This window comes from Nerophis ophidion, linkage group LG05 (assembly GCF_033978795.1).
Source record: "Nerophis ophidion isolate RoL-2023_Sa linkage group LG05, RoL_Noph_v1.0, whole genome shotgun sequence".
Classification (NCBI taxonomy): domain Eukaryota; kingdom Metazoa; phylum Chordata; class Actinopteri; order Syngnathiformes; family Syngnathidae; genus Nerophis; species Nerophis ophidion.
The window spans coordinates 34,400,547-34,427,176 of NC_084615.1; the positions used below are offsets into that span (position 1 = coordinate 34,400,547).

At 41.3% G+C, this 26,630-nt stretch overlaps 1 protein-coding gene across 1 annotated transcript in view; it reads left to right on the forward strand.

Moving 5' to 3' along the window:
• Positions 1–26,630, forward strand: part of xkr6b (XK, Kell blood group complex subunit-related family, member 6b) — a 175,140-nt gene that overhangs the window by 144,482 nt on the left and 4,028 nt on the right. Inside the window, exon 2 of the mRNA XM_061900638.1 lies at positions 16,512–16,708. Within this exon, the coding sequence (XP_061756622.1) occupies positions 16,512–16,708 (197 nt within the window). The remainder of the gene's footprint in view (positions 1–16,511; positions 16,709–26,630) is intronic.

Here is a 26,630-nt window from a genome sequence, read left to right on the forward strand (position 1 = left end):
AGGTCTTGCCCCAAGTGGAAGAGTTAAAGTTCCTCGGAGTCTTGTTCACGAGTGAGGGAAGAGTGGAACGTGAGCTTGACAGGCGGATCGGTGCGGCATCTTCAGTAATGCGGACGTTGTACCGATCCGTTGTGGTGAAGAAGGAGCTGAGCCGGAAGGCAAAGCTCTCAATTTACCGGTCGATCTATGTTCCCATCCTAACCTATGGTCATGCGCTTTGGGTTATGACCAAAAGGATAAGATCACGGGTACTAGCAGCCCAAATGAGTTTCCTCCGCCGGATGGCAAGGCTCTCCCTTACAGATAGGATGAGAAGCTCTACCATCCGGGAGGAACTCAAAGTAAAGCCGCTGCTCCTCCACATCGAGAGGAGCCAGATGAGGTGGTTCGGGCATCTGGTCAGGATGCCACCCAAACGCCTCCCTAGGGAGGTGTTTGCGGCACGTCCGACCGGCAGGAGGCCATAGGGAAGACCCAGGACACGTTGGAAAGACTACGTCTCCCGGCTGGCCTGGGAACGCCTCGGGATCCCCGGGAGGAGCTGGACAAAGTAGCTGGGGAGATGGAATTTTGGGCTTCTCTGCGTGGGCTGCTGACCCGACCTCAGAAAAGCGAAAGAAAATGGATAGATGGATGGATATATTATCAATATCTAACATGATGTATCATTCTAACTGACCTTTTATGTAACATGATTAGCAAATAAAATGTACTTTTGAAGTTATTCTCCCATATTTCTGCACAATAACTCAGATTCCCAAGTGGTGAAATCATGGCATGATAACGTAAAAATAAAGACAACTTCAGGTTGTTTCACTTTGGCCAAAAATAGAACAAGCACATTCTGAAAACGTACAAATCACAAAAAAAATCCTTTGGACAAAACACTTCCAATTTGTTGAAAATTCAGAGGAAATTGGTGCGGCTTCAAAAACACAATGATCTTGGACTTTGACTCAGTGTATCTACAAAACCAAGATTACACTTTAAGTGGGGTTGAACAAAAACACAACATGTAAACTCTTCTCTGTATCAAGTACCTCCTTTGTCATGTCCACGTATCAAGTTAAGTTGACGTTAAAGTACCAAGGATTCTCACACACACATTAGGTGTGGTGAAATTTGTCCTCTGCATTTGACCCATCCCCTTGTTCACCCCCTGGGAGATGAGGGGAGCAGTGGGCAGCAGCGATGACCGCGCCTGGGAATCATTTTTGTTGATTTAACCACCCAGAGCTAACTCAACAAACCGTAATAAAGGGTTACGTTAACTTTTCCCGTGGGTTAGAAACAGGGTGACATAAAACGGCAGGTTTTCGGTTTCATCTGGGTCCAGGAGGAGCCACATTACCCCTTTACTGAAAACCTCTTGCTTGACACCGGTATACACCGATTGTTTGCCTAACAGAATTGCTATTGTGACATCCAGTGGACACATTTAGAACAGAAGTTTCTTTTGTCCAAAAAAAAAAGCAACTCATTGTTATACTTGGGGGCTTCACGGTGGCAGAGGGGTTAGTGCGTCTGCCTCACAATACGAAGGTCCTGAGTAGTCTGGGGTTCAATCCCGGGCTCAGGATCTTTCTGTGTGGAGTTTGCATGTCCTCCCCGTGAATGCGTGGGTTCCCTCCGGGTACTCCGGCTGCCTCCCACTTCCAAAGACATGCACCTGGGGATAGGTTGATTGGCAACACTATAATGGCCCTAGTGTGTGAATGTGAGTGTGAATGTAGTCTGTCTATCTGTGTTGGCACTGCGATGAGATGGCGACTTGTCCAGGGTGTACCGCGCCTTCCGCCCGATTCTAGCCGAGATAAGCACCAGCGCCCCCCGCGACCCCGAAAAGGGAATAAGCGGTAGAAAATGGATGGATGGATGTTATACTTGGCAAACTCATCACGCGGGCCGGATAAAACCTGTTTGCGGGCCGTACGTTTGACACCCTTGGCTTATGGCGTGGACGCGGACTGAAGATGTCATCAACAACCCACATCTGCATGCAGGCAAGGCGAGGAGAACTACTTGTCGCATCGTTAGCGGATTCTCACAGGTAGAACTGTAGAGCTATTACTATGCATGGTGTAGAACAGTTGGGCCTGAGGGTCTATGACAGAAAGTGTGTGTTCAAGGTACGAGCAGCAGTCCTTTACATCTGGAGTCGCTTCAGGGCTTTTAAGCGCCTTCCCTGCCGAGCAAGACCTCTTAGCACACATTCCATCTTATTTTGGCACAACAAATAGACCATAGGGCAGCCAGTTGGTAGGATTTTGTTTAGGTTTTTGGAAGTACTAATATTACTAAGTACAAACATTCAAGAGACTATACTACGGAAAGCAACCTTGGATGACTAAATTGTTTCGGGGGCCACATTTCCATAAATCGTATATTCTCGAGAACTCGTGTCCTCCACTACAGAAATTTAATTTTAGTCTATTTTATTTTACAAAAATCCAACCAAAGATCTTCTCTATGACAGCACTCTTGTGATGATTTGTCACTCCACTTCTTCTGGTTGTGTTTCCTTGTTTGGTGTTTATTTCCTGTAAGTGCTCTTATTTTTGTTCCATTTCCTGCACGTCTGCCTGAGCGCTCGTTTCCCTCACCTGTCCCTGATTGGCAGCCTGGGACACATGGATGCAGTTTCCAATCAGGCTCCTCTTCATGCCTGCCTCGCTTGTTCCTCATTTTTCAAGGATTGTTTATGTTAGGGACCTTTTGTGACCGTGCTTCCTATGTTTGAGTATTATGGAGGGGGCGTGGCCTGCGGGCCTGCAGTGAAGCGGGGTGTGCCAGGACCAACTTCGAAATCAGCGACAGGTGCGTAGATGGCCCACCTGGGCCTGGTTATATAATGACCTGTTGCTCTGTTAACAGGCAGCAGACGGGAGGAGAGAGGGGTTGGAGTGGGAGTTGGAGCTGAAGGAGAGTTGGAGTGAGAACGAGAGACAAAGACAATTGCTAAAACGCCACAAAAAGACTAAATTTGGAAAAATAAACGTCATCTAAAATGGACTCTCATGTCAATGCCTGGACACTCGGGTGAAGAGAGGGGCGGAGCTTTCTACCGATCACTACCTGGTGGTGAGTTGGCTGCGATGGTGGGGGAGGATGCCGGATGGACCTGGCAGGCCCAAACGCATTGTGAGGGTCTGCTGGGAACGTCTGGCAGAGTCTCCTGTCAGAGAGCGTTTCAATTCCCACCTCCGGAAGAACTTTGAACATGTCACAAGGGAGGTGCTGGACATTGAGTCCGAGTGGACCATGTTCCGCACCTCTATTGTCGAGGCGGCCGATTGGAGCTGTGGCCGCAAGGTAGTTGGTGCCTGTCGGGGCGGTAATCCTAGAACCCGTTGGTGGACCCCAGCGGTGAGGGATGCTGTCAAGCTGAAGAAGGAGTCCTATTGGGTTCTTTTGGCTCAGAGGACTCCGGAGGCAGTGGACAGGTACCGACGGGCCAAGCGGTGTGCAGCTTCAGCGGTCGCGGAGGCAAAAACTCGGACATGGCAGGAGTTCAGGGAAGCCATGGAAAACGACCTCTGGACGGCTTCGAAGCGATTCTGGACCACCATCCGCCGCCTCAGGAAGGGGAAGCAGTACACTGTCAACACCGTTTATGGTGCGGATGGTGATCTGCTAACCTCAACTGCGGATGTTGTGGATAGGTGGAAGGAATAATTTGAAGACCTCCTCAATCCCACCAACACGTCTTCTTATGAGGAAGCAGTGCCTGGGGAATCTGAGATTGCAGAGGTAGTTAAAAAGTTCCTCGGTGGCAAGGCCCCAGGGGTGAATGTGATCCGCCCGGAGTTCCTTAAGGCTCTGGATGCTGTGGGGCTGTCTTGGTTGACAAGACTCTGCAGCATTGCGTTGACATCGGGGGCGGTACATCTGGATTGGCAGACCGGGGTGGTGGTCCCTCTCTTTAAGAAGGGGGACACGGAGGGTGTGTTCCAACTATCGTGGGATCACACTCCTCAGCCTCCCCGGTAAGGTTTATTCAGGTGTACTGGAGAGGAGGCTACGCCGGATAGTTGAACCTCGGATTCAGGAGGAACAGTGTGGTTTTCGTCCTGATCATGGAACTGTGGACCAGCTCTATACTCTCGGCAGGGTTCTTCAGGGTGCATGGGAGTTTGCCCAACCAGTGTACATGTGCTTTGTGAACTTGGAGAAGGCATTCGACCGTGTCCCTCGGGAAGTCCTGTGGGGAGTGCTCAGAGAGTATGGGGTATCGGACTGTCTGATTGTGGCGGTCCGCTCCCTGTACGATCAGTAAGTCGGACACGTTTCCATGGAGTGTTGGACTCCACCAAGGCTGCCCTTTGTCACCGATTCTGTTCATAACTTTTATGGACAGAATTTCTAGGCGAAGTCAAGGCGTTAAGGGGTTCCGGTTTGGTGGCCGTGGGATTAGGTCTCTGCTTTTTGCAGATGATGTGGTCTTGATGGCTTCATCTGCCCAGGATCTTCAGCTCTCACTGGATCGGTTTGCAGCCAACTGTGAAGCGACCGGAATGAGAATCAGCAACTACAAGTCCGAGTCCATGGTTCTCTCCCAGAAAAGGGTGGAGTGCCATCTACAGGTTGGGGAGGAGACACTTCCCCAAGTGAAGGAGTTCAAGTACCTAGGAGTCTTTTTCAGGAGTGGGGGAAGAGTGGATCATGAAATCGACAGGTGGATCGGTGTGACGTCTTCAGTAATGCGGACGTTGTAACGATTGGTGTGGTGAAGAAGGAGTTGAGCCGGAAGGCAAAGCTCTCAATTTACCGGTCGATCTACGTTCCCATCCTCACCTATGGTCATGAGCTATGGGTCATGACCGAAAGGATAAGATCACAGGTACAAGCGGCCGAAATGAGTTTCCTCCACTGGGTGGCGGGGTTCTCCCTTAGAGATAGAGTGAGAAGCTCTGCCATCCGGAAGGTACTCAAAGTAAAGCCGCTGCTCCTCCACATCGAGAGGAGCCAGATGAGGTGGTTTGGGCATCTCGTCGGGATGCCACCCGAACGCCTCCTTAGGGAGGTGTTTAGGGGAAGGTCCAACCAGTAGGAAGCCACGGGGAGGACCCAGGACACGTTGGGAAGACTACGTCTCCCGGCTGGCCTGGGACCGCCTCGGGATCTCCCGGGAAGAGCTAGACGAAGTGGCTGTGGAGAGAGAAATCTGGGCTTCCCTGCTTAGGCTGCTGCCTCCGCGACGAGACCTCGGATAAGCGGAAGAAGATTGCTGGATGGATGGATCTTAGAGTACATTAAACATATATTTCTTATTGCAAGTTTTTCCATAAATAAAATAGTGAAAACATGCTAGACAACTCGTCTTTTAGCAGGAAGTTAGCAAACAAAGGCTTCTAATTTAGCTGCTGACCTATGCAGTAACATATTATCATTTTCCATTTTATTATTTTGTCAAAATCATTAAGTAACCAATTAAACTGTATTCATAAAGCGCTTTTCACAGATAAAACCACAAAGAGCTGTACAAACATGGGTGAAGTAAAACAAAAATTCCATTAAAACAATAGGGGCAACATCATAAAAAATTTTGTTAAAAGGTGCATTCACTAAAAGCTTTACTAAAAAGTTTTTAAATGTTTCTTTCAACACAGACAAGAACAAGTGGTAGAAAATGAATTATTAATATACTTGTTCATTTACTGTTAATATCTGCTTACTTTCTATTTTAACATGTTCTATCTACACTTCTGTTTAAAATATAATAATCATCTACTCTTCTGTTGTTTGGATGCTTTAAATTAGTTTTGGATGATACCTCAAATTTGGATACCAATAAGTTACAGAATCATACATTGGTCATATTCAAAGTCCTCATTTATAAACATAATATACATTTAAAAAAAACTAAAGATGTTTTGATGCAAAAAAATATCGATGTAATCATAGTAGATCAACTCGATATGCTACTGTACTTGGTAGCTAGCAACTAAAGTCCATCCCCAGTCTACAGTGTTTTAACTACTTCTAAATCACTAATCCTGTTCTCCATCACGACAAAAAAGTACGTTTTTTACAAGTATCATCCCTGCAGGACGATGAATAGCTAAACATGATTCACTACACACCGTAGCTCAAATGTTAAATACATATGGCCCAGGGCAAATATTTTTTAACCCAAAGCGGCCCCCGAGTCAAAAAGTTTGGCCTTAGTCAGGAAGTAATCTTTGCCATTAAGTTGAATGTGCAAGTCTTTTTTTGTATTTATTACACACCAGCTGTTTGATTGTAACGTGCATCTTAGTTGTAGTTTTCATTGCCAAATTTGGAAGTCTGGAAGTCGCCATGTAAAATCGCTAATGCTAATTGGTAGCAAGTCTATCGCAAATTTATTTTAAATTACCATCGAGCTAGCGCATTTTGAAAAGTGGAGCCTTACTGTACTCTTGAGCGCCTTCTTTCTGCTTTGCTGGGATGGAAAAATGTAACATTACCTAGACCGGGGGCCGGCAACCCGCGGCTCTGGAGCCGCATGCGGCTCTCTAGCACCGCCCTAGTGGCTCTTTGGAGCTTTTTCAAAAATATATGAAAAATGGAAAAAGATGAGGGGAAAAAGCATATCTTTCGTTTTAATATGGTTTCTGTAGGAGGACAAAAATGACACAAACCTCCCTAATTGTTGTAAAGCACACTGTTTGTATTAAACATGCTTCACTGATTCGATTATTTGGCGAGCACCGTTTTGTCCTACTAATTTTGGCGGTCCTTGAACTCACCGTAGTTTGTTTACATGTATAACTTTCTCCGACATTCTAAGATGTGTTTTATGCTACTTCTTTTCCTGTCTCATTTTGTACACCAAACTTTTAACATTGTGCACAAATGCACAAAGGTGAGTTTTGTTGATGTTATTGAATTGTGTGGAGTGCTAATCAGACATATTTGGTCACTGCATGACTGCAAGCTAATCGATGATAACATGCTATTTAGGCTAACTATATATAAATATTTCAACTTTATGCCTCAATTGTATGTATATTCGAGCTCATTTAGTTTCATTTAAGTCCTCTTAATTCAATGTATATCTCATGACACACAATCCGTATGTAATATGGCTTTTAATTTTTTGCGGCTTCAGACAGATTTGTTTTTGTATTTTTGGTCCAATATGGCTCTTACAACATTTGCCGACCCCTGACTTCGACGCAGTCCGGCTGACTCCACGCTGAGTGTTTGACTGCTTGTTTCCCGGCCAAGCGCTTGCAACCGGATGTGATGTCACTTGGTTTCAAAATATAGCATTGTTTGATTTCATGAGCTGCGATGAGGTGGCGACTTGTCCAGGGTGTACGCCGACCTTCCGCCCGATTGTAGCTGAGATAGGCACCACTGCCCCCCGCGACCGCATAGGGTAGAAAATGGATGGATGGATGGATGATTTCATGAGAATAGGCACCAACAGACAGACTTTGGTCAGTACCTGTAACAATACCAAATTCGGCATCCATCCGTACTTGTGGCTGTCCAACTTACTAACAGTGCCATCATGAGGTGTATTTGTCAGAAAAATAAAAACATGCAGGTAGAAGGTGCATGTTTTGCCAGGCCAACAATGGGCTGTAAATGGAACAAAGTGTGTGTCCTCTTTAACAGTACCGCTGTTCCAAGATCAGATATCCTTATCCTCCCTTATGGCAGTGATTATACCATAGATGACACGCTAGCTGAGTGAGGATCCCACAGCTAAGTCCAATACGCACTCTGCGAGATGCGACCAGTGCCTTTGGGCCATTCCTGGGATGTCGGGATGGAAGCATGGGATAGAACGGAGATGACGTGACGGGAGCTGACAGGGATAGGCAGCGGCGGGATTCAGAACTTTGCTTATGTGTCTACGCCAAATGTTATCCCTGTCCTTATCATCATCTCGTGTGCTTTAAAGTGACAGTAAAATTAATATCAGCTACAGCAGATATTAATTTTATTTGATCCTTTTTTTTTCAATTGAGACCAAGGTTATTTATTTAATATTTGTATGCTTACTATGGTATATTATTTATTTATTATTTATTTGTTCACTGTTCTGTTACAGAGAACAAGGAAAGAGGATCAAATTGCTATGGTATGAAAAGGGGTGGGATTAAATATGCTGTGCTTCTTCCTACTCCTTTTCGGACATGCTGTAATGAAACAACTGGAAATGTGTGATGCATTGCATTGTATCGAATGCATGTTCCAAATAAACTGGAACTGAACTGAACTGAACTGAACAATGTTGTTGATTATGTAGGTGTACCTAATGTTAGGGCAATCTCGCTGCGTTATTTGAGTGATCCTTGTCTACGTTTGGTGTAGCTCTACTTACATGATCTGTGCCTGAGCCAACAGCAACAACATTAAACCCCAGCAGTGCATGCGGCGCTACTCCATCTGTTTTCCTCTGCCAAAGCCACTCATTTGTTACCATTAGCAACAGCTCTCAGGTAGCACTACTCCGGGGAGCAATGATCACGTGACGCTTAATCGAGAAACATGGAAAACTGCAGTCTGGTGCGCTTTATTTAATAGCAATTCAAAGAAAAGTGTCAGGCTTTCCCCTGACAGTTTGTCTATGTTTTAGTTTTTTCCTCTGCAGTTGTCTGTTTCCTCTGTGTTTAGTATTTCCTGTCCTTAGTTCCTGTCTAGTGCTCTTATTTTGGTTCCGCTTCCTGTTTGTCTCCCTGTGTCCTGTTTTCACTCAGCTGCGGCTGATTGGCATCTGGTCACACCTGATGTCAATCAGCCAGATCCTATTTTACCTGCTTTGTTCCTCCAGTCAGGGCTGGATCATTGTATTGTCGTTGCCACATATCACTCTTGTCGTGCTACCTGTCGTTTCGTTTTGTTACAGCTACTACCTGTCATGCTACATTTTGTCCTGGTCGTCGTAGCGGTAAGTTGTTTCTGTTAGCATTAGTTATTTCCAGTTTTTCTGTTTGCTATCCACTAGCTTCCATGCTAAAGTTCCTTTTGGTTTTCTAGCTTCCAGTGCTAGCTCCCTTAGTTTGTTATTCCGCCCACGTGAGTGCTTTTTGTTTGTTCTTGTTTAGTTTTAATTAAATCATGCTTTCATGTTCTATGCCTGACTCCGTCTCTGCATCTCGGGGTTCGACAGCAAACATCCCTGACAAAAAGTCTATAATTCTGAATAGACAACAAATTTAGCAATCAATGTCAATCAATCCGAGATTTCTTTTTTAGCTCTTATCAGAATCAGGAAAGTTTTATTGCCATTGTTTGAGAACGGGTTCACAAATTAGGAATTTTACCTGGCGCAATTGTGCAACATTGCATTCTGTATAACACAGAATACAATAACATGAGCTGTAATTGAGCTATCAGATCTTGGTATTGTTCACGTGTCTGATGGCCGAGGGGAAAAAACTGTTCAGGTGGCGGGAGGTGTGGGTCTGGATGGACCGTAGTCTCCTGTCTGAGGGAAGAGAGGAGAATATTTTGTGTCCAAGGTGAGAAGAGTCAGCTGTGATACGACCCAAACGCCTCCTGGTCCTGGAGGAGAACAGGTCCTGGAGGGGTGGGAGTTTGCAGCCAATCACCTTCTCAGCAGCACGTACCATGCGCTGCAGTCGATGCTTGTCCTGGACTGTGGCGCTGGGGAACCACACGGTGATGGAGGAGGTGAGGATGGACTCGATGACTGCTGAGTAGAACTGCACCAGCATCTTAGTCGGCACTTTCAGTTTTTTCAGCTGCCGCAGGAAGTACATCCTCTGCTGGGCCTTCTTGATGAGGGTTCTGATGGTCGGCTCCTACTTGAGGTCCTGGGTGATGGTGGTGCCCAGGAAACGGATTGAGTCCACAATGGAGACGGGGGTGGGAGAGTCAATCAGGGTGAGGGGGGCTGGTGGGGCTGTGACTTTCCTGAAGTCCATGATCATCTCCACTGTTTTCTGGGCGTTCAGCTCCAGGTTGTTGAGGCTGCACCAGGACACCAGGCAGTCCACCTCTCTCCTGTAGGCAGACTCGTCGCCATCCGAGATGAGCCCGATGAGAGTAGTAATCACCAATGTCTCAAATGGCTGCACAAGCGACTCAGATCCCAGATCAGGGTAAGATAAAACTCGACTGAATGGGAACAACGTGAAACCCTGGAAGGGACCCCCTTGGGTGACCGGTGCAATGGATGCAGAGTGGATACGGTCCACAGTGGGGCCAGCAGGGGATCATCTTGAGAGACGTCATTAACTGATGCACAGAGGAGTGGGGCACCCCCTAGGTCCCGGGGTACAACTTGAGTATTGATGGAATTGCTTTTGTTTTTTCCCTGTCACATGTTTTTGTCGCTGGGCTGAGATCCCAGGGCTCAAGCACAATTACCATAGGGCAGGGGTAGGGGAACCAATGGCTCTCGAGCCAGATGCGGCTCTTTTGATAACTGCATCTGTCTCTCAGATAAATCTTAGTTGACATTGCTTGATTAGCGAATAATTCCTCTGGTAATCACAGTGTTAAAAATAAAGCTCAAAATATAAAACATCCTCTCATTTCAAGAAGTTGCATTAATGGTAAGAAGTATGTTATTTATTATTGGTTAGCTTCAGAATAAGAATGTTGTTCAAAATAATAAGAGACTTATTACACTCTAAAAATGTTGGTCTTGCTTAAAAATGCACGCATTAAGTTGTATTCAGTGTTTGAAAAATATTATATGGCTCCCACGAAAATAAATGTAAAAATATTTGGCTTTCATGGCTCTCTCAGCCAAAAAGGTTCCCGACGCCTGCCCTAGGGGCTAATGAAATAAATTAGGCCGTATTTGATGACAAGTTACTCACAGTTATTACATTATTGCAATATTATTATGATAAAAATCTACAAAAATATGAAGTAATGCCTAAATTAATAGTATGGAAATATTTTATAACCTATATACCCGACCTGGTCAAATTAAGGCCTGGAGGCCGAATGTGGCCCGTTAGGTTTTCAATGTGGCCCCCCGGACATTCCCAATTTTTTTTAGATCTTAATGATTGTTCAGTTAAAAAAAATTGAAATTCAGTTCCGTTTTTTAAGGCGGTCTGTCAAAACGTTTTTAGCATTCAGCCAGACATTATTGTGAGGTTTTATATTGGTGTTCATTCATACATACATATTGTGTATATGTATATATATATATATATATATATATATGTATATATATACATATATATGTATATATTTGTATATATATATATATATACATATATATGTATATATTTGTATATATATATATACATATATATGTATATATATATATATATATATGTAGGGGCTTCACGGTGGCAGAGGGGTTAGTGCGTCAGCCTCACAATACAAAGGTCCTGCAGTCCTGGGTTCAATCCCAGGCTCGGGATCTTTCTGTGTGGAGTTTGCATGTTCTCCCCGTGAATATGTGGGTTCTCTCCGGTTACCCCGGTTTCCTCCCACCTCCAAAGACATGCACCTGGGGATAGGTTGATTGGCAACACTAAATGGTCCCTAGTGTGTGAATGTGAGTGTGAATGTTGTCTGTCTATCTGTGTTGGCCCTGTGATGAGGTGGCGACCTATATATATATATATATATATATATATCTATCTATATAATATATACTTATATATACAGTATATGTGTGTGTGTGTATGTATATATATATATATATATATATATATATATATATATATTAGGGCTGCGAATCTTTGGGTGTGCCACGATTCAATTCAATATCGAGTCTTGGGGTCACGATTCGCCAATATATTGATTACTTTCGATTCGATTCTCGATTCAAAACGATTCTCTATTCATCCAATACATAGGATTTCAGCAGGATCTACCCCAGTCTGCTGACATGCAAGCAGAGTAGTAGATTTAAAAAAAAAAAAAAGCTTTTATAATTGTAAAGGACAATGATTTATCAACTGATTGCAATGATGCAAATTTGTTAAACGAACCAAAAATATGACTTATTTTATCTTTGTGAAAATATTGGACACAGTGGGTTGTCAAGCTTATGAGATGCGATGCAAGTGTAAGCCACTGTGACACTATTGTTCTTTTTTTTTCTAAATGTCTAATGATAATGTCAATGAGGGATTTTTAATCACTGCTATGCTGAAATTATAAATAATATTGATACTGTTGTTGATAATATTCATTTTTGTTTCACTACTTTTGGCTTGTTCTGTGTCGTGTTTGTGTCTCCTCAATTATTCTGTTTATTGCAGTTCTGAGTGTTGCTGGGTCAGGTTTGGTTTCGGAATTGGATTGCATAGTTATGGTATTGCTGTGTAGTGGTTTGTTGTATTGATAAAAAAATAAAAATAAATAAATAATAATAATAATAGAAATAAAAACAAATCGATTTTTTTTAAATGAGAATCGATTCTGAATCGCACAACGTATTCAATTCGATTCGTATTCGAATTGATTTTTAACAGGGGCCAGGAAACGCCAGCATATAACCCCAATTCTTCAGAGTTTGCAGTGGCTCCCTGTTCATTTTAGAATTGATTTTAAATCAATCAATCAATCAATGTTTACTTATATAGCCCTAAATCACTAGTGTCTCAAAGGGCTGCACAAACCACCACAACATCCTCGGTAGGCCCACATAAGGGCAAGGAAAACTCACACCCAGTGGGACATCGGTGACAATGATGACTATGAGAACCTTGGAGAGAAGGAAAGCAATGGATGTCGAGCGGGTCTAACATGATACTGTGAAAGTTCAATCCACAATGGATCCAACACAGTCGCGAGAGTCCAGTCCAAAGCGGATTCAACACAGCAGCGAGAGTCCCGTTCACAGCGGAGCCAGCAGGAAACCCTCCCAAGCGGAGGCGGATCAGCAGCGCAGAGATGTCCCCAGCCGATACACAGGCAAGCAGTACATGGCCACCGGATCGGACCGGACCCCCTCCACAAGGGAGAGTGGGACATAGAAGAAAAAGAAAAGAAACGGCAGATCAACTGGTCTAAAAAGGGAGTCTATTTAAAGGCTAGAGTATACAAATGAGTTTTAAGGTGAGACTTAAATGCTTCTACTGAGGTGGCATCTCGAACTGTTACCGGGAGGGCATTCCAGAATACTGGAGCCCGAACGGAAAACGCTCTATAGCCCGCAGACTTTTTTTGGGCTTTGGGAATCACTAATAAGCCGGAGTCCTTTGAACGCAGATTTCTTGCCGGGACATATGGTACAATACAATCGGCAAGATAGGATGGAGCTAGACCGTGGAGTATTTTATACGTAAGTAGTAAAACCTTAAAGTCACATCTTAAGTGCACAGGAAGCCAGTGCAGGTGAGCCAGTACAGGCGTAATGTGATCAAACTTTCTTGTTCTTGTCAAAAGTCTAGCAGCCGCATTTTGTACCAACTGTAATCTTTTAATGCTAGACATGGGGAGACCCGAAAATAATACGTTACAGTAGTCGAGGCGAGACGTAACAAACGCATGGATAATGATCTCAGCGTCTTTAGTGGACAGAATGGAGCACATTTTAGCGATATTACGGAGATGAAAAAAGGCCGTTTTAGTAACGCTTTTAATGTGTGACTCAAAGGAGAGAGTTGGGTCGAAGATAATACCCAGATTCCTTACCGTGTCGCCTTGTTTAATTGTTTGGTTGTCAAATGTTAGAGTTGTATTATTAAATAGAGTTCGGTGTCTAGCAGGACCGATAATCAGCATTTCCGTTTTTTTGGCGTTGAGTTGCAAAAAGTTAGCGGACATCCATTGTTTAATTTCAATAAGACACGCCTCCAGCTGACTACAATCCGGCGTGTTGGTCAGCTTTAGGGGCATGTAGAGTTGGGTGTCATCAGCATAACAGTGAAAGCTAATACCGTATTTGCGTATGATGTCACCTAGCGGCAGCATGTAGATGCTGAAGAGTGCAGGGCCAAGGACCGAACCCTGGGGAACTCCACATGTTACCTTAACGTAGTCCGAGGTCACATTGTTATGGGAGACACACTGCATCCTATCAGTAAGATAAGAGTTAAACCAAGACAGGGCTAAGTCTGACATACCAATTCGTGTTTTGATACGTTCTAATAAAATATTATGATCGACGGTATCGAAAGCAGCGCTAAGATCGAGGAGCAGCAACATAGATGACGCATCAGAATCCATCGTTAGCAATAGATCATTAGTCATTTTTGCGAGGGCTGTCTCCGTGGAGTGATTTGCCCTGAAACCGGATTGAAAGGTTTCACATAGATTGTTAGACGCTAAGTGTTCATTTAACTGTTCCGCAACAATTTTTTCGAGGATTTTTGAAATAAAGGGAACGTGAGACACCGGTCGGTAGTTTACCATGAGGTCAGGATCGAGGTTAGGTCTTTTAAGAAGAGGATGAATAACCGCTTTTTTGAATGCTAGGGGAACAGTGCCCGAGGAGAGTGATAAGTTTATAATATTTAGCACTGATGGACCTAATAATACAAAGAGCTCCTTGATCAGTTTCCCAGGAAGAGGGTCAAGTAAACATGTTGTTTGTTTTATTCCATTTACACGTTGTAACAATTCCTCCAATGTTATTTCCTCAAAACGAGAGAAACTATTTTGGAGGGCAGTATCCGCCGTATATACCATCGTATCAGTGTTAATAGAACCCTGTTGTAGCTGGGACGCATTGTCTTTAATCTCCTTTCTAATGACTTCAATTTTCTTACTAAAGAATTGCATAAAGTCATCAGCTGAGTGGGTGGAGCTACTGGAAGGGGTCCCGTGTTGGGTTAGCGATGCTACCGTACTAAACAAAAATTTAGGATCGATTTTATTACGGTGGATGAGATTTGAGTAATATTTAGCTTTAGCTAAGGTAAGCATGTGTTTATAAGTTATTAAACCATCACTCCATGCTTGATGGTGCACCTCAAGTTTAGTCGTGCGCAATTTGCGTTCCAGCTTTCTACATAATAATTTCTGAGCTCTAGTTTCTTCTGTAAACCACGGGGTGCGCTTTTTTGGAGCCTTTTTTAAATTTAGCGGTGCTATGTTATCAATGGTTTCGCGCAGGGCGTCGTTAAAGTTGTTAGTTAGGTTATCAATAGAGCCCACATACTTTGGGAATGGTGCCATTACCGAGGGCAGTAGGTCAGCAAGAGTTGTCATTGTGGCCGTATTAATGTTGCGGCTGCTATAGCAGTTATTATTATTATTAGTTTGACGAACATGCGTCTGAACCTCGAATTTTATAAAACATTGCTGTTTGTTTTTAAATCTTTACATGGACTGGCACCTCAATATATCTCGGATCTCATCCAAATTTACACTCCTGCGCGCGCTCTGAGGTCCGAGAGCCAGCTCCAGCTCGTGGTGCCCAAGACCAGACTTAAGACCAGGGGAGACAGGGCTTTCTCTGTGGTCAGCCCTAAGCTCTGTAACACTCTGCCGCTCCATGTTCAAACTGCTTCCACAGTGGAGTGTTTTAAGTCTCGTCTTAAGACCCACTTTTATTCTTTGGCTTTTAACACTACGTGAGTTGTGTGATCCTCTGTTCTCTGTTGTCCTCTGTGTTTTTATACACTTTGATTTCTATTTTACTGTTTTAATTGATTTTACCCGTTAAAATAGTTTTTAATCATATTTGTTTTTATATTGTTTTTTATTGGTTTTATATTCATTTATTTTTTGTTTTTATTCAGTCATTGGTGGAGCATAATATATATATATACTTTTTTTTAATTTTATTTTATTTATTTATTTTATTTTTTTTTTTTTTACAATTGTTTTTAACATGGCTGTGCAGCACTTTGGAAACGTTATTGTTGTTTAAATGTGATATATAAATAAAGTGGGTTGATTGATTGATTGATTGATTGATTGATTGATTTCTCCCACACCCCTTATATATATATATATATATATATATATATATATATATATATATATATATATATATATATATGTATATATGTATATATATATATATATATATATATATATATATATATATATATATATATATATATATATATATATATAGATACATCTATATGTATGTATATATAGATATGTATATAAAGATATTTATATATATTTGTAGATATGTATATATATATAGATATATATAGGATAGATAGATACATACATAGATAGATAGATAGATAGATATTTTGTCCCCGAGACACATTTTTTCTCTAAATTTGGTCCCCTGAGTAAAAATAATTGCCCAGTGGAACTCAGTGGGCGGAGACTAATGTAAGGTCTGTGTTGTGTCATTAGGAACAGGAGTAGGGGCAGGTGGGGGATGTGGATTTTTCCATTTGACATTTACCAGTCTGAGTGAAAATGTCAGAAAATACCAGCATTTACCTCAACATGCATTGCCTCTCACAGCTACAAAGATCCCTAGCGACACTAACCCCATTCTGCTTCTCAACCCCCGCTGCCCTATGGAAGACCACCACCACTTCATCGTTACGTTTGAGGATACATGGCTAAAAAAATCATTGTCCTCCGCGGTCTCCTCCCCGATGAAATGATCCTCCATCCCTCTAAATTGTAATACTTAGCGTCTGTGTCCGCAGGTACATCCGCACCATGTACCTGGGCATCCAAAGCCACCGGCAGAAGGAGAACCAGCGGCGCTTTTACTGCGCCATGATGTACGAGTACGCTGACGTCAACATACTGCGACTGCTGGAGACCTTCCTGGAGAGCGCGCCTCAGCTGGTGCTGCAGTTGTGCATCATGATCCAGAGCAACCAGGTCGAGTGGCTGCAGTGTAAGTCCCACCTGTCAACTCCGGTATTTTGCTCCTCTTCCGATCCTGTTCCTTTTCCCGTAAATACATTTTCATGAGAGAGAGAGAAAAAAATATATAATCACTTTCGGTTCACTCAGTCACAATTGGCCTAACACATAATGCCGCCCCTCAAAATAAAAGCATGTTAGTAAAATAAAAGTTGCACCACATAATTGCAATTGACTTTTCAGTTAAAGTACCAATGATTGTCACACACCCACTAAGTGTGGCGTAATTATTCTCTGCATTTGTCCCATCACCCTTGATCACCCTTAGTTTCTACTAAGGTGAAGTCACATTAGAGTGGTATTACCCACAGCGTGTTAAGCGTGGTTACTTATTTTTTTTAGTTAGTTGGGATACACAAATATGTGAAATATACATTTTCTGAATTATTTAAATATACGGATTAGGCCCAGGAACAGGTTTTATCTGGCTTAGCAGGATGAGTTTTCCAAGTATTAAAATGAGACAAAAAATTTTAATGAAAGAAACAGCTGTTCTAAATGTGTCCACTAGATGTAGCAATAGCAATTATTTGTATCTTTGTAGATGATGCTAAATATGTACAAAAAATAAACCACATGGGCAAATGGGCAAACTACAGAAATAACATCCTGTAATTTGATTTTGATTTTTTTTTATCTTGATAGATTGAAAATTTACACCAATGAGCTGACTGATGAACATTATCACAAAATTTGTTCAGAAAGTATAAATAACGACAAAAAAAGATAGAATACTACTAACCGCAACATGTAGGTGAAAAAAAACAAAAAAACATTATAATTTTAGACATTTTCAGAATGTGCTTGTTCTATTTTTAAACAAAGAAAACAATCTGAAGTTGTCTTTATTTTTAAGTTATCGTGCCGTGATTTCACCAGTCCGCCCCACTTGGGTGTTAACATGAAATATGATCATTTATATCAGGAGTGCCAAATTCATTTTAGATGGGGGGCCACATGGAGAAATACCTACTCCTGGCACTCCTGATATAAATGATCATATTTCATGTTAACACCCAATATTAGGAAACGGGGGGCCAGACTTGCTGAAATAAGCAGGGGCGTCCATGAAAAAGACGGCTCTTAGATGGCAATATATGTTGGGAGTAGATATTTCTCCACGTGGCCCCCCATCTAAAATGAGTTTGGCACTCCTGATATAAATGATCATATTTCATGTTAACACCCAATATTAGGAAACGGGGGGCCAGACAACAAAACACATTTTTTTCAGTCTTCTAGGTAGTTTAAATGTATATTTCCAAATGTATTCATCAAAAATTCAATCAGATGAAGATGCTGGACAGTTGGCTTAATAAAAAAAATAAATCATTTTACAGTTGCTTTTACTGTGCATTTATACATTCTATTTCCTGGAGGTGCAAATTGCACTGATTCAATGAAAACAGCCAATGAATTGACCTGCATTGGATTGCTTTTAGGGACTTCAATGCACAGAATGTATCGGAGTCTCCCCGCATCTCTCACTTTTCATGTATTTGTCCCCTCAGTGACAAGGTGGGACCCTCCTTCTCTTTCTCTCTTGCCACCTGATCAACTATTGTTACAATGGACGCTGTAAGATCCAATTTCAAACGATCATCGCTCTTACTTCTGCGCTTCTAATGTGCAATACAGACCCCCGCCCCCCTTCCCCAGGAAGGCGATCCAATCACAACAAGCTATATCTCCTTTCTCTCTGCTATTAAGATGTTAGGTGCTGCTTTTGCATGTGAAAGCTGGATGTGGTGCATATTTGTTTTCTATTTAATTTAGAGAAGTCAGTATGCAGCTTGTATTGCAGTATAGATTGGATATCAACACACGGCCATTATTGTCTAAATAAGTGGCAATGCAGGTGAGTAGCGCTCACACTGAGCATGGCGGCTATTAAAAACACCTGGGGTGTGTTTGGGCTCGTTATCATGTCGGAAAAACACCACGCTGCCCAGTTTGTGCTTCAGAATGTCACAGTACAGAGAATCAGGATTTACGTTTCACCTTCAAAGAATCGCTTCTCCCCCATTGTTGGCGGCACTCATGCTGTCACCTACAACATGACCCCCACCACCATTAATGATTTTGTTACTCACTTGTGTTGTCAGCTATATAGTAACGACTGCGTGGCAAGAGCAAAATATACATTGCTACAAACCCCGTTTCCATATGAGTTGGGCAATTGTGTTGGATGTAAATATAAACGGAATACAATGATTTGCAAATCCTTTTCAACCCATATTCAATTGAATAAACTACAAAGACAAGATATTTGATGTTCAAACTCATAAACTTTATTTTTTTTTTTGCAAATAATAATTAACTTACAATTGCATGGCTGCAACACATGCCAAAGTAGTTGGGAAAGGGCATGTTCACCACTGTGTTACATCCAACGTTCCCTCTAAGGTACGCGCCTGTGCAATTGCACACTGCTAACACGTCCTCTGCGCACGGCAAATCTAGGCCACACGCAAAATCATATAAAAAGATAAGCGCATAACAGTGTGCACGTCTGCCGTCGCTCACATGTGCGCCACTGAACGCTCAAGGAGTTTTGGCATTTGGTCACACATGAAAAATTGGAGGGAAAATTGGTTACATCACCTTTTCTTTTAACAACACTCAATAAACGTTTGGGAACTGAGGAAACTAATTGTTGAAGCTTTGAAAGTGGAATTCTTTCCCATTCTTGTTTTATTTAGAGCTTCCGTCAATCAACAGTCCGGGGTCTCTGCTGTCATATGTCATATTTTACACTTCATAATGCGCCACACATTTTCGATGGGGGACAGGTGTGCACTGCAGGCGGGCCAGGAAAATACCCGCACTCTTTTTTTACGAAGCCACGCTGTTGTAACACGTGCTGAATGTGGCTTGCTTGTCTTGCTGCAATAAGCAGGGGCGTCCATGAAAAAGACGGCTCTTTGATGGCAGCATATGTTGTTCCAAAACCTGTATGTACCTTTCAGCATTAATGGTGCCTTCACAGGTGTGTAAGTTACCCATGCCTTGGGAACTAATGCACCCCCATACCATCACAGATGCTGGCTTTTGAACTTTGCGTCGATAACAGTCTGGATGGTTCGCTTCTCCTTTGGTCCGGATGACATGATGTCGAATATTTCCCCAAAAAATTTGAAATCTGGACTCGTCAGACCACAGAACTCTTTTTCACTTTGCATCAGTCCATCTTAGATGATCTCGGGCCCGAGAAGCCAGCTGCGTTTCTGGATGTTGTTGATAAATGGGTTTCGCTTTGCATAGTAGAGCTTTAACTTGCACTTACAGAAATAGCGACAAACTGTATTTAGTGACAGTGGTTTTCTGAAGTGTTCCTGAGCCCATGTGGTGATATCCTTTAGAGATTGATGTCGGTTTTTGATACAGTGCCGTCTGAGGGATCGAAAGTCACGGTCATTCAATGTTGGTTTCCGTAACATGCCGCTTACGTGGAGTGATTTCTCCAGATTCTCTGAACCTTTTGATGATATTACGGACCGTAGATGTTGAAATCCCTAAATTTCTTGCAATTGCACTTTGAGAAACGTTCTTAAACTCTTTGACTATTTGCTCACACAGTTGTGGACAAAGGGGTGTACCTCGCCCCATCTTTTCTTGTGAAAGACTCAGCATTTTTGGGGATGCTGTTTTTATACGCAATTATGGTACCCACCTGTTCCCAATTGGCCTGCACACCTGTGGGATGTTCCAAATAAGTGTTTGATGAGCATTACTCAAATTTATCAGTATTTATTGCCACATTTCCCAACTTCTTTGTCACGTGTTGCTGGCATCATAATTCAAAAGTTAATGATTATTTGCAAAAAAAAATTTTTTATCGGTTTGAACATCAAATATATTGTCTTTGTAGCATATTCAACTGAATATGGGTTGAAAATTATTTGCAAAGCATTGTATTTCGTTTATATTTACATCCAACACAATTTCCCAACTCAAATGGAAACTAGGTTTGTATAATGCCCATTCATTGTTAATGGGGAAATAATCCGGTACAACTGAGAATTTTGGGAAAGGGAAAACATGTTTTGCGTTCGATATATTGGAAGAGTAGTGTGGGTGGATGGTTGAAAATTAGGAATCGTTTTTATGAATTGCGCAAAATTTCGAGAATTTGGAACTACATAATAGAACTATAAATATGTCCATTCATTTGGAAATTTCCTGGAAATTTGGGGAAAACCGGGAATACTTGAAAATATTAATACGAGCCCAATTGTCCAACCTAAATGTTATGAATAGGTTGGTCTTGGAATTTTTGGAGTCGGTTGAAAAAAGTTGACGTCGTAGCAGTTTAAATTTTGAATAGGTATTTTGTCATTCCTAGTATTTGTGGAAAACCGAGAATTTGTACGAAAAAAATAAAAGGATTTGTTGTCCAAACTGAGAGGAACGTTTCACAGTAGAATGGTCAAAAACGGTTAAAAAATGTGAACTTTGAAAATTTGCCAGGAAGAGGTGTAAATAGGGCTTTGGAAAAAAATGTTTACTTGTTTATTGTTCAAGGTGTGTGGAGTGTGTGGATGGTGTAACAGTTTGAATGGGGTGATACATGTGGGAGTTGTGCATGTTTGAAAATTGGCTCGTTCATTTTCATTAGGCAAAATGTCCCAGAAAACCGGGAATTCTGGGTAATCCGGGATTTTGTAGGGAGCTCACGATTTCCGGTCAAGCCAAACGCTTTTATACTTCAACGGTTCCAATCGGATGAAAATTTTGCAGCGGAATAATAATAAATGGATGATGTTTTTGGTGTACAATCTTATATGTGTGGATGCTTGGGCATTCAGACAAAAAGAACAGCAGTGGCGTGGAGCCTTTTTAATATTTAAAATGCGACCCCAAAAGGGACAAGTGGTAGAAAATGGATGGATGGATGGATGGATGGATGGATGAGCTAAATATTTTTCCTAATATTCTTTCAATATGTTGGTAGAGTGACATCATCATGTTGTTTGTAATGACATAGGCCAATAAGAAAGATACAACTTATATTTAAAGACAAATCTTTGTGTTTGTATTTATTAGTCTCAACATTTCAGCCATTTCTCATTAAGTTTTGCCTTTTTGCTGTCTTTTTGCATTCTTCCCGGTTTATTTTGTAAAAAAAAAATTTCAACATTTAACAAATGTTCCTTCCTGGTGAAATAAGTAAAGCAGTAGTGTTCAAAGTCTTGTCAAACCACAGAAAAGTCTCTGTAATCTGTGTTTCCTTGCAAGTGATAAAGGCTTTCTGTACGCTGTGGGCTCTCACTCACGTCGTAATTACTTTTGTGACTGCTTGTATTTTATTACGGAATGTTACTTTTTAATAAAAGTACCTCTACTGGCGAAATGTAATGACAAAGTCACTAAAGGGCATCACAGAACATTTCCGCTACATGGTATTCTCTGGCAAACTAGGCAGACATGAGGTGTGTTGTGAAGCAGAGTTACGCCACACTTCAGGTATGCTACACTGCCATATGTCCGTTATCATTTGTTAATGAGCTAGGGTAAACTACAAGTGCTAAATTTGTGACAGGCTTCCATGAATAAGTACATTTACGGAAAAAATAGATGTTTTTTTTAGGTTGGTGCAGTCTCAGTGCTCACAGGTAGAGAATCGACACTCTCGCCAAGGAACGAGCACTGTTGGCGTTAACACACTTTTTGCGTCTTTTTACACATTGAAATCAGAAAGGATGCGCGGACTTCCGTAAATGCTCGTCCTAGGGACCCAGAGTTATTTTAATTATTTTTTTTGACCCTGCATTCCTGGGGTCAAAACACTGAGTTGGGTGTTTTTTATTTTCAATTGTTGCTTTCCGCCGGTGTTTTGTTTGTATTGCCGGGTCAAATTTCCATCCCCGTTTATTACGTTTTCATTGATCGACTTCAAAGTAGTGAACTTTCCAATACAATTTCTTAAATTTTGATTGGCCCAAAGTTTTATCAATGACAAATACTGCCTCAGTTCTCACTCGGACAACTTTACCGCGAGGGGCTGTCAAAAGAAAGACTTCGTGGTAAACACTAAGAAGAGTGTAAAGTCAACCTTTTTAACTTCATTCTGTGCCATGTCTCCAATAAATGACTTGTTTTAGTCCATGTAAACTTCATTTTTATCTCCCGCTGCATTGACATCGTTCGAGGTTGGAGACAGGCTAGCAGTTAGCTTCAAGCCAACCAGCACCCCCCCAGACACCTCCTCCCCAAAAACATACTTTGCAGGTCAAAAAAAGGGGCATTTGTTTGCCTTTTGAAGTGTTAATGAGCAAGGAGAGTTCAAAAGGAGTCTCTTGGAGAAGTGGCTGACAAGTTAGCAGGTGACATCATCATCGTCATAGTTTACCGAAGCAGAGATACGTTATGAAGAACGCACATGCGTTGTCAGGCTCTGCTTTTTATCCAAAGACTTATCAGATTAAATTTTTTATTATCTATAGCAGGGGTGTCAAAAGTGTGGCTCCGAGGCCATTTGCAGCCCGCAGCTAATGTTTTAAAGGCCCACGGCACATTCTAAAAAGACTATTAAAACAAACAAAAACATAAAAAAGCTTACAGGTGAGATGTAATTTTGAAAAAAATTGCATGTTGACTAAAAAACAAAACTGTATTTTTTCTTTAAAACTGTCATTGCTCAAAACATAATATTGAATCAAAATCAATGTTTTTTATGAAATATTGACATATCCAAGGCTCCGATTACTTCACATCAAATATTACACTTTAAAAAATATTTTTGGTGGAAGCTTTTGCATATTTTGTGTTTGCCATAAGAAAAAACATAGTTTTGACAAAAAGGGCAGAAAAAAAACAAACAAACATAAACGTTTTTTTATTTTATTAGAATTGACGGATAAATCTGAAGTTGATGTAGACGAGTGGTGTCAAACTCATTTTAGGTCAGGGGCCGCATGGAGGAAAATCTGTGCACACGTGGCTCGGACTATTAAAAATAATGGCATTAAAGGCCTATTGATGAAACCCACTACTACCCACCACGCAGTCTGATAGTTTATATATCAATGATGAAATATTAACATTGCAACACATGCCAACATGGCCTTTTTAGTTTACTAAATTGCAATTTTAAATTTCTTTTTTTTCTTGAAAACGTTGCGTAATGATGACGTGTACGCGTGACGTCACGGGCTGATATGTGCGCTGCACACACACACACAGCTAAAAGTCGTCTGCTTTAACGGCATAATTACACAGTATTTTGGAGATCTGTGTTGCTGAATCTTTTGCAATTTGTTCAATTAATATTGGAGAAGTCAAAGTATAACAATGGAGTTGGGAAGCTTTAGCCTTTAGCCACACAAACACACGGAGATTCCTTGTTTAAAATTCACGGAGTTGAAACTTTACTATGGATCACAGCGAACATGGATCCCGACCACTTGTCAACCAGCAGGTTTCGGTGAGAAAATTGTGGTAAAAAGTCGCCACTTACCGGATATCAGCTGAGCTTGCGCCTCCCGTACAGCTGCCGTCGACTTCCCTGAGACACTGCACGTCAACACATGGCCGTGGACGTACACTTCAGACTATCAGGTACTGTTAAACTCACTAAAACACTAGCAACACAATAGAAAGATAAGGGATTTCCCAGAATTATTATAGTAAATGTCTCTAAAAACATATGAATCTGCCTCATTGCAACACGATTGCAATCGCGTTTTTTTTTTATTGTTTTTTTTTTTCCTAGTCCTTCGCTATCAATATCCTCAAACACGAATCTTTCATCCTCGCTCAAATTAATGGGGAAATTGTCGTTTTCTCTGTCCGAATAACTGTTTTTGTTGGAGGCTCCCATTAAAATCAATGTGAATATATGAGGAGCCATCAACATGTAGAGACGGGGCTTTTGTCCAGTTGCGAACTTTATCGTGGATGTTCTCTACTAAATCCTTTCAGCAAAAATATGGCAATATCACGAAATGATCAAGTATGACACATAGAATGGACCTGCTATCCCCGTTTGAAATAAGAAAATCTCATTTCAGTAGGGCTTTAAAACTAAAAAATAAAGACAACTTTTAATTGTTCTTTTTGTCTTATTTTTGTTCAAAAATAAAACAAACATATTTTGGATAATATGACAAAAAAAATATAGGAAAAAATACCGGCAGCGGTAAAGTTTAGATCCATGAAGGAAAAAAGAAAGTGAATGAATGTTTATAACTGAATACATTACCATATCCATAAAAATGTGTTTTTTTTTGCATTATTTCTTTAATGAATTAAGTAACGTTCATCACAACCTTTTTCCAAAACACAATATAAAATGTGAGATGTAACAGGATAATGCATACATTTATCATTTGTTTTCGAAACGCTTACAAAAAATTTTGAAAATTCCTAGTGCCAACACTAATTGTCATGATCCGTGGTCCGGATCATGTTTTGTTTAGTTATGTTCTCTTAGTTTTGGACTCCTTTAGTTCCTCTCTTGTGCACTTTGGGTGTTTGTTTCGGTTACCATGGGTGCTAATTGGTTTCACTTGCCTCTGATTAGTGCTCGGCATGTTCACCTGCTGTCGAGCACTAATCAGAGAGCTATTTATTCACGTTGTCTGTGTGGCTTCATTGTTTGCGGTATGCAACTATCACGTTGGTTTATTCCTGTTCATTATTTCTGATCTTGATCCTGTGCTAAGCTGTTATTTTAGCTTCCCGTGCAATCGGCACGTTTTTCCTCGGTTAGTTTCTGTCTTTTGGTACTATTATGATGAAATTATCATCTCCTACCTCACGCTGTCGGCCGGAGCTGTCCGTTCTGCATTCCGGGAGAACAAACCCCGACCAGACCACGTCACCACGTGACACTGATGGATTATCAGTGCGTGCAAAACAGCAGCAGGCGGCTGTGGCCTGCAAGCCAGTTCTAATACTAATTAAATATCTTCCCAGTGGCCATGGATAGTTCATTCTTGACTTTGACACCCCTATGTTAAAAATGCGTTAGTGGCCACATGTGTGGACAGCACATTTTAGCTCTTATTTCCAAAATTGTGTACACTACTGAATTGGGGTCTTATGCGACATATGGACACTTATCCTGCTATCTGGTGTTGTCAGAAGAGTATAAGAGTAGAAAGTGTAAAAATAAAAATCTGCATGTCACTACACATAGAGTACATGTTTCTGTACTTATGGACTAAGTACATCATATTAAAAGATGATTTTTAGTTTTTATTCTAATTAGGGTCCAATAAGCCCAAATAGCAAAGAGAAATTAATAAAAGCATGTAAACAAACAGCTTGGGCCTTAAGAGGTTACGGTAACAGGACTGAGTGAAAACCCTAATCAAAGTAAATTTAACTTCTTTCTTTTAAAGTAAGTAATATTGGGACTAAGAGAAATAGGTAAAGAATATAACATTTCTGAAGGATTCAAAGGATGATATCTCATGGTAAAGTGTAACTTTAGAAAGGCAACAAATGGTAATTTTCTACTCTTTTAAAGCGTATTTACTAAATATGCAATCAGACCCGTGTGCGGGACAGTGTTTAAGAAAAAACATGTTGCATTTAGTCAGTCGTGCATTTTTACATTTTATTTCCAGGGGACACAAATGCCATTGATTTGGTGGAATAGTCCAAACATGCATACATATAAATGTGTACACAAAAATATATTTCAAAATCCTTTAAGAGCAGTTTTTCCTACATTATTATAAATTAGTAACAAGCTAACTTTTTGTGTATAACAGGCCTGGGCAATTATTTTAAATCGGGGGGCCAAATTTAGAGAAAAAATGTGTCTGGGGGCTGGTATATCTATTTTTAGGAACATTAATACAAAACAAAGGTCTGATTGAAAGCTAAAAACGTCAGACCGCCTTAAAAAACGGAATTTTAAATTTTTTTTTACTGATTGAATT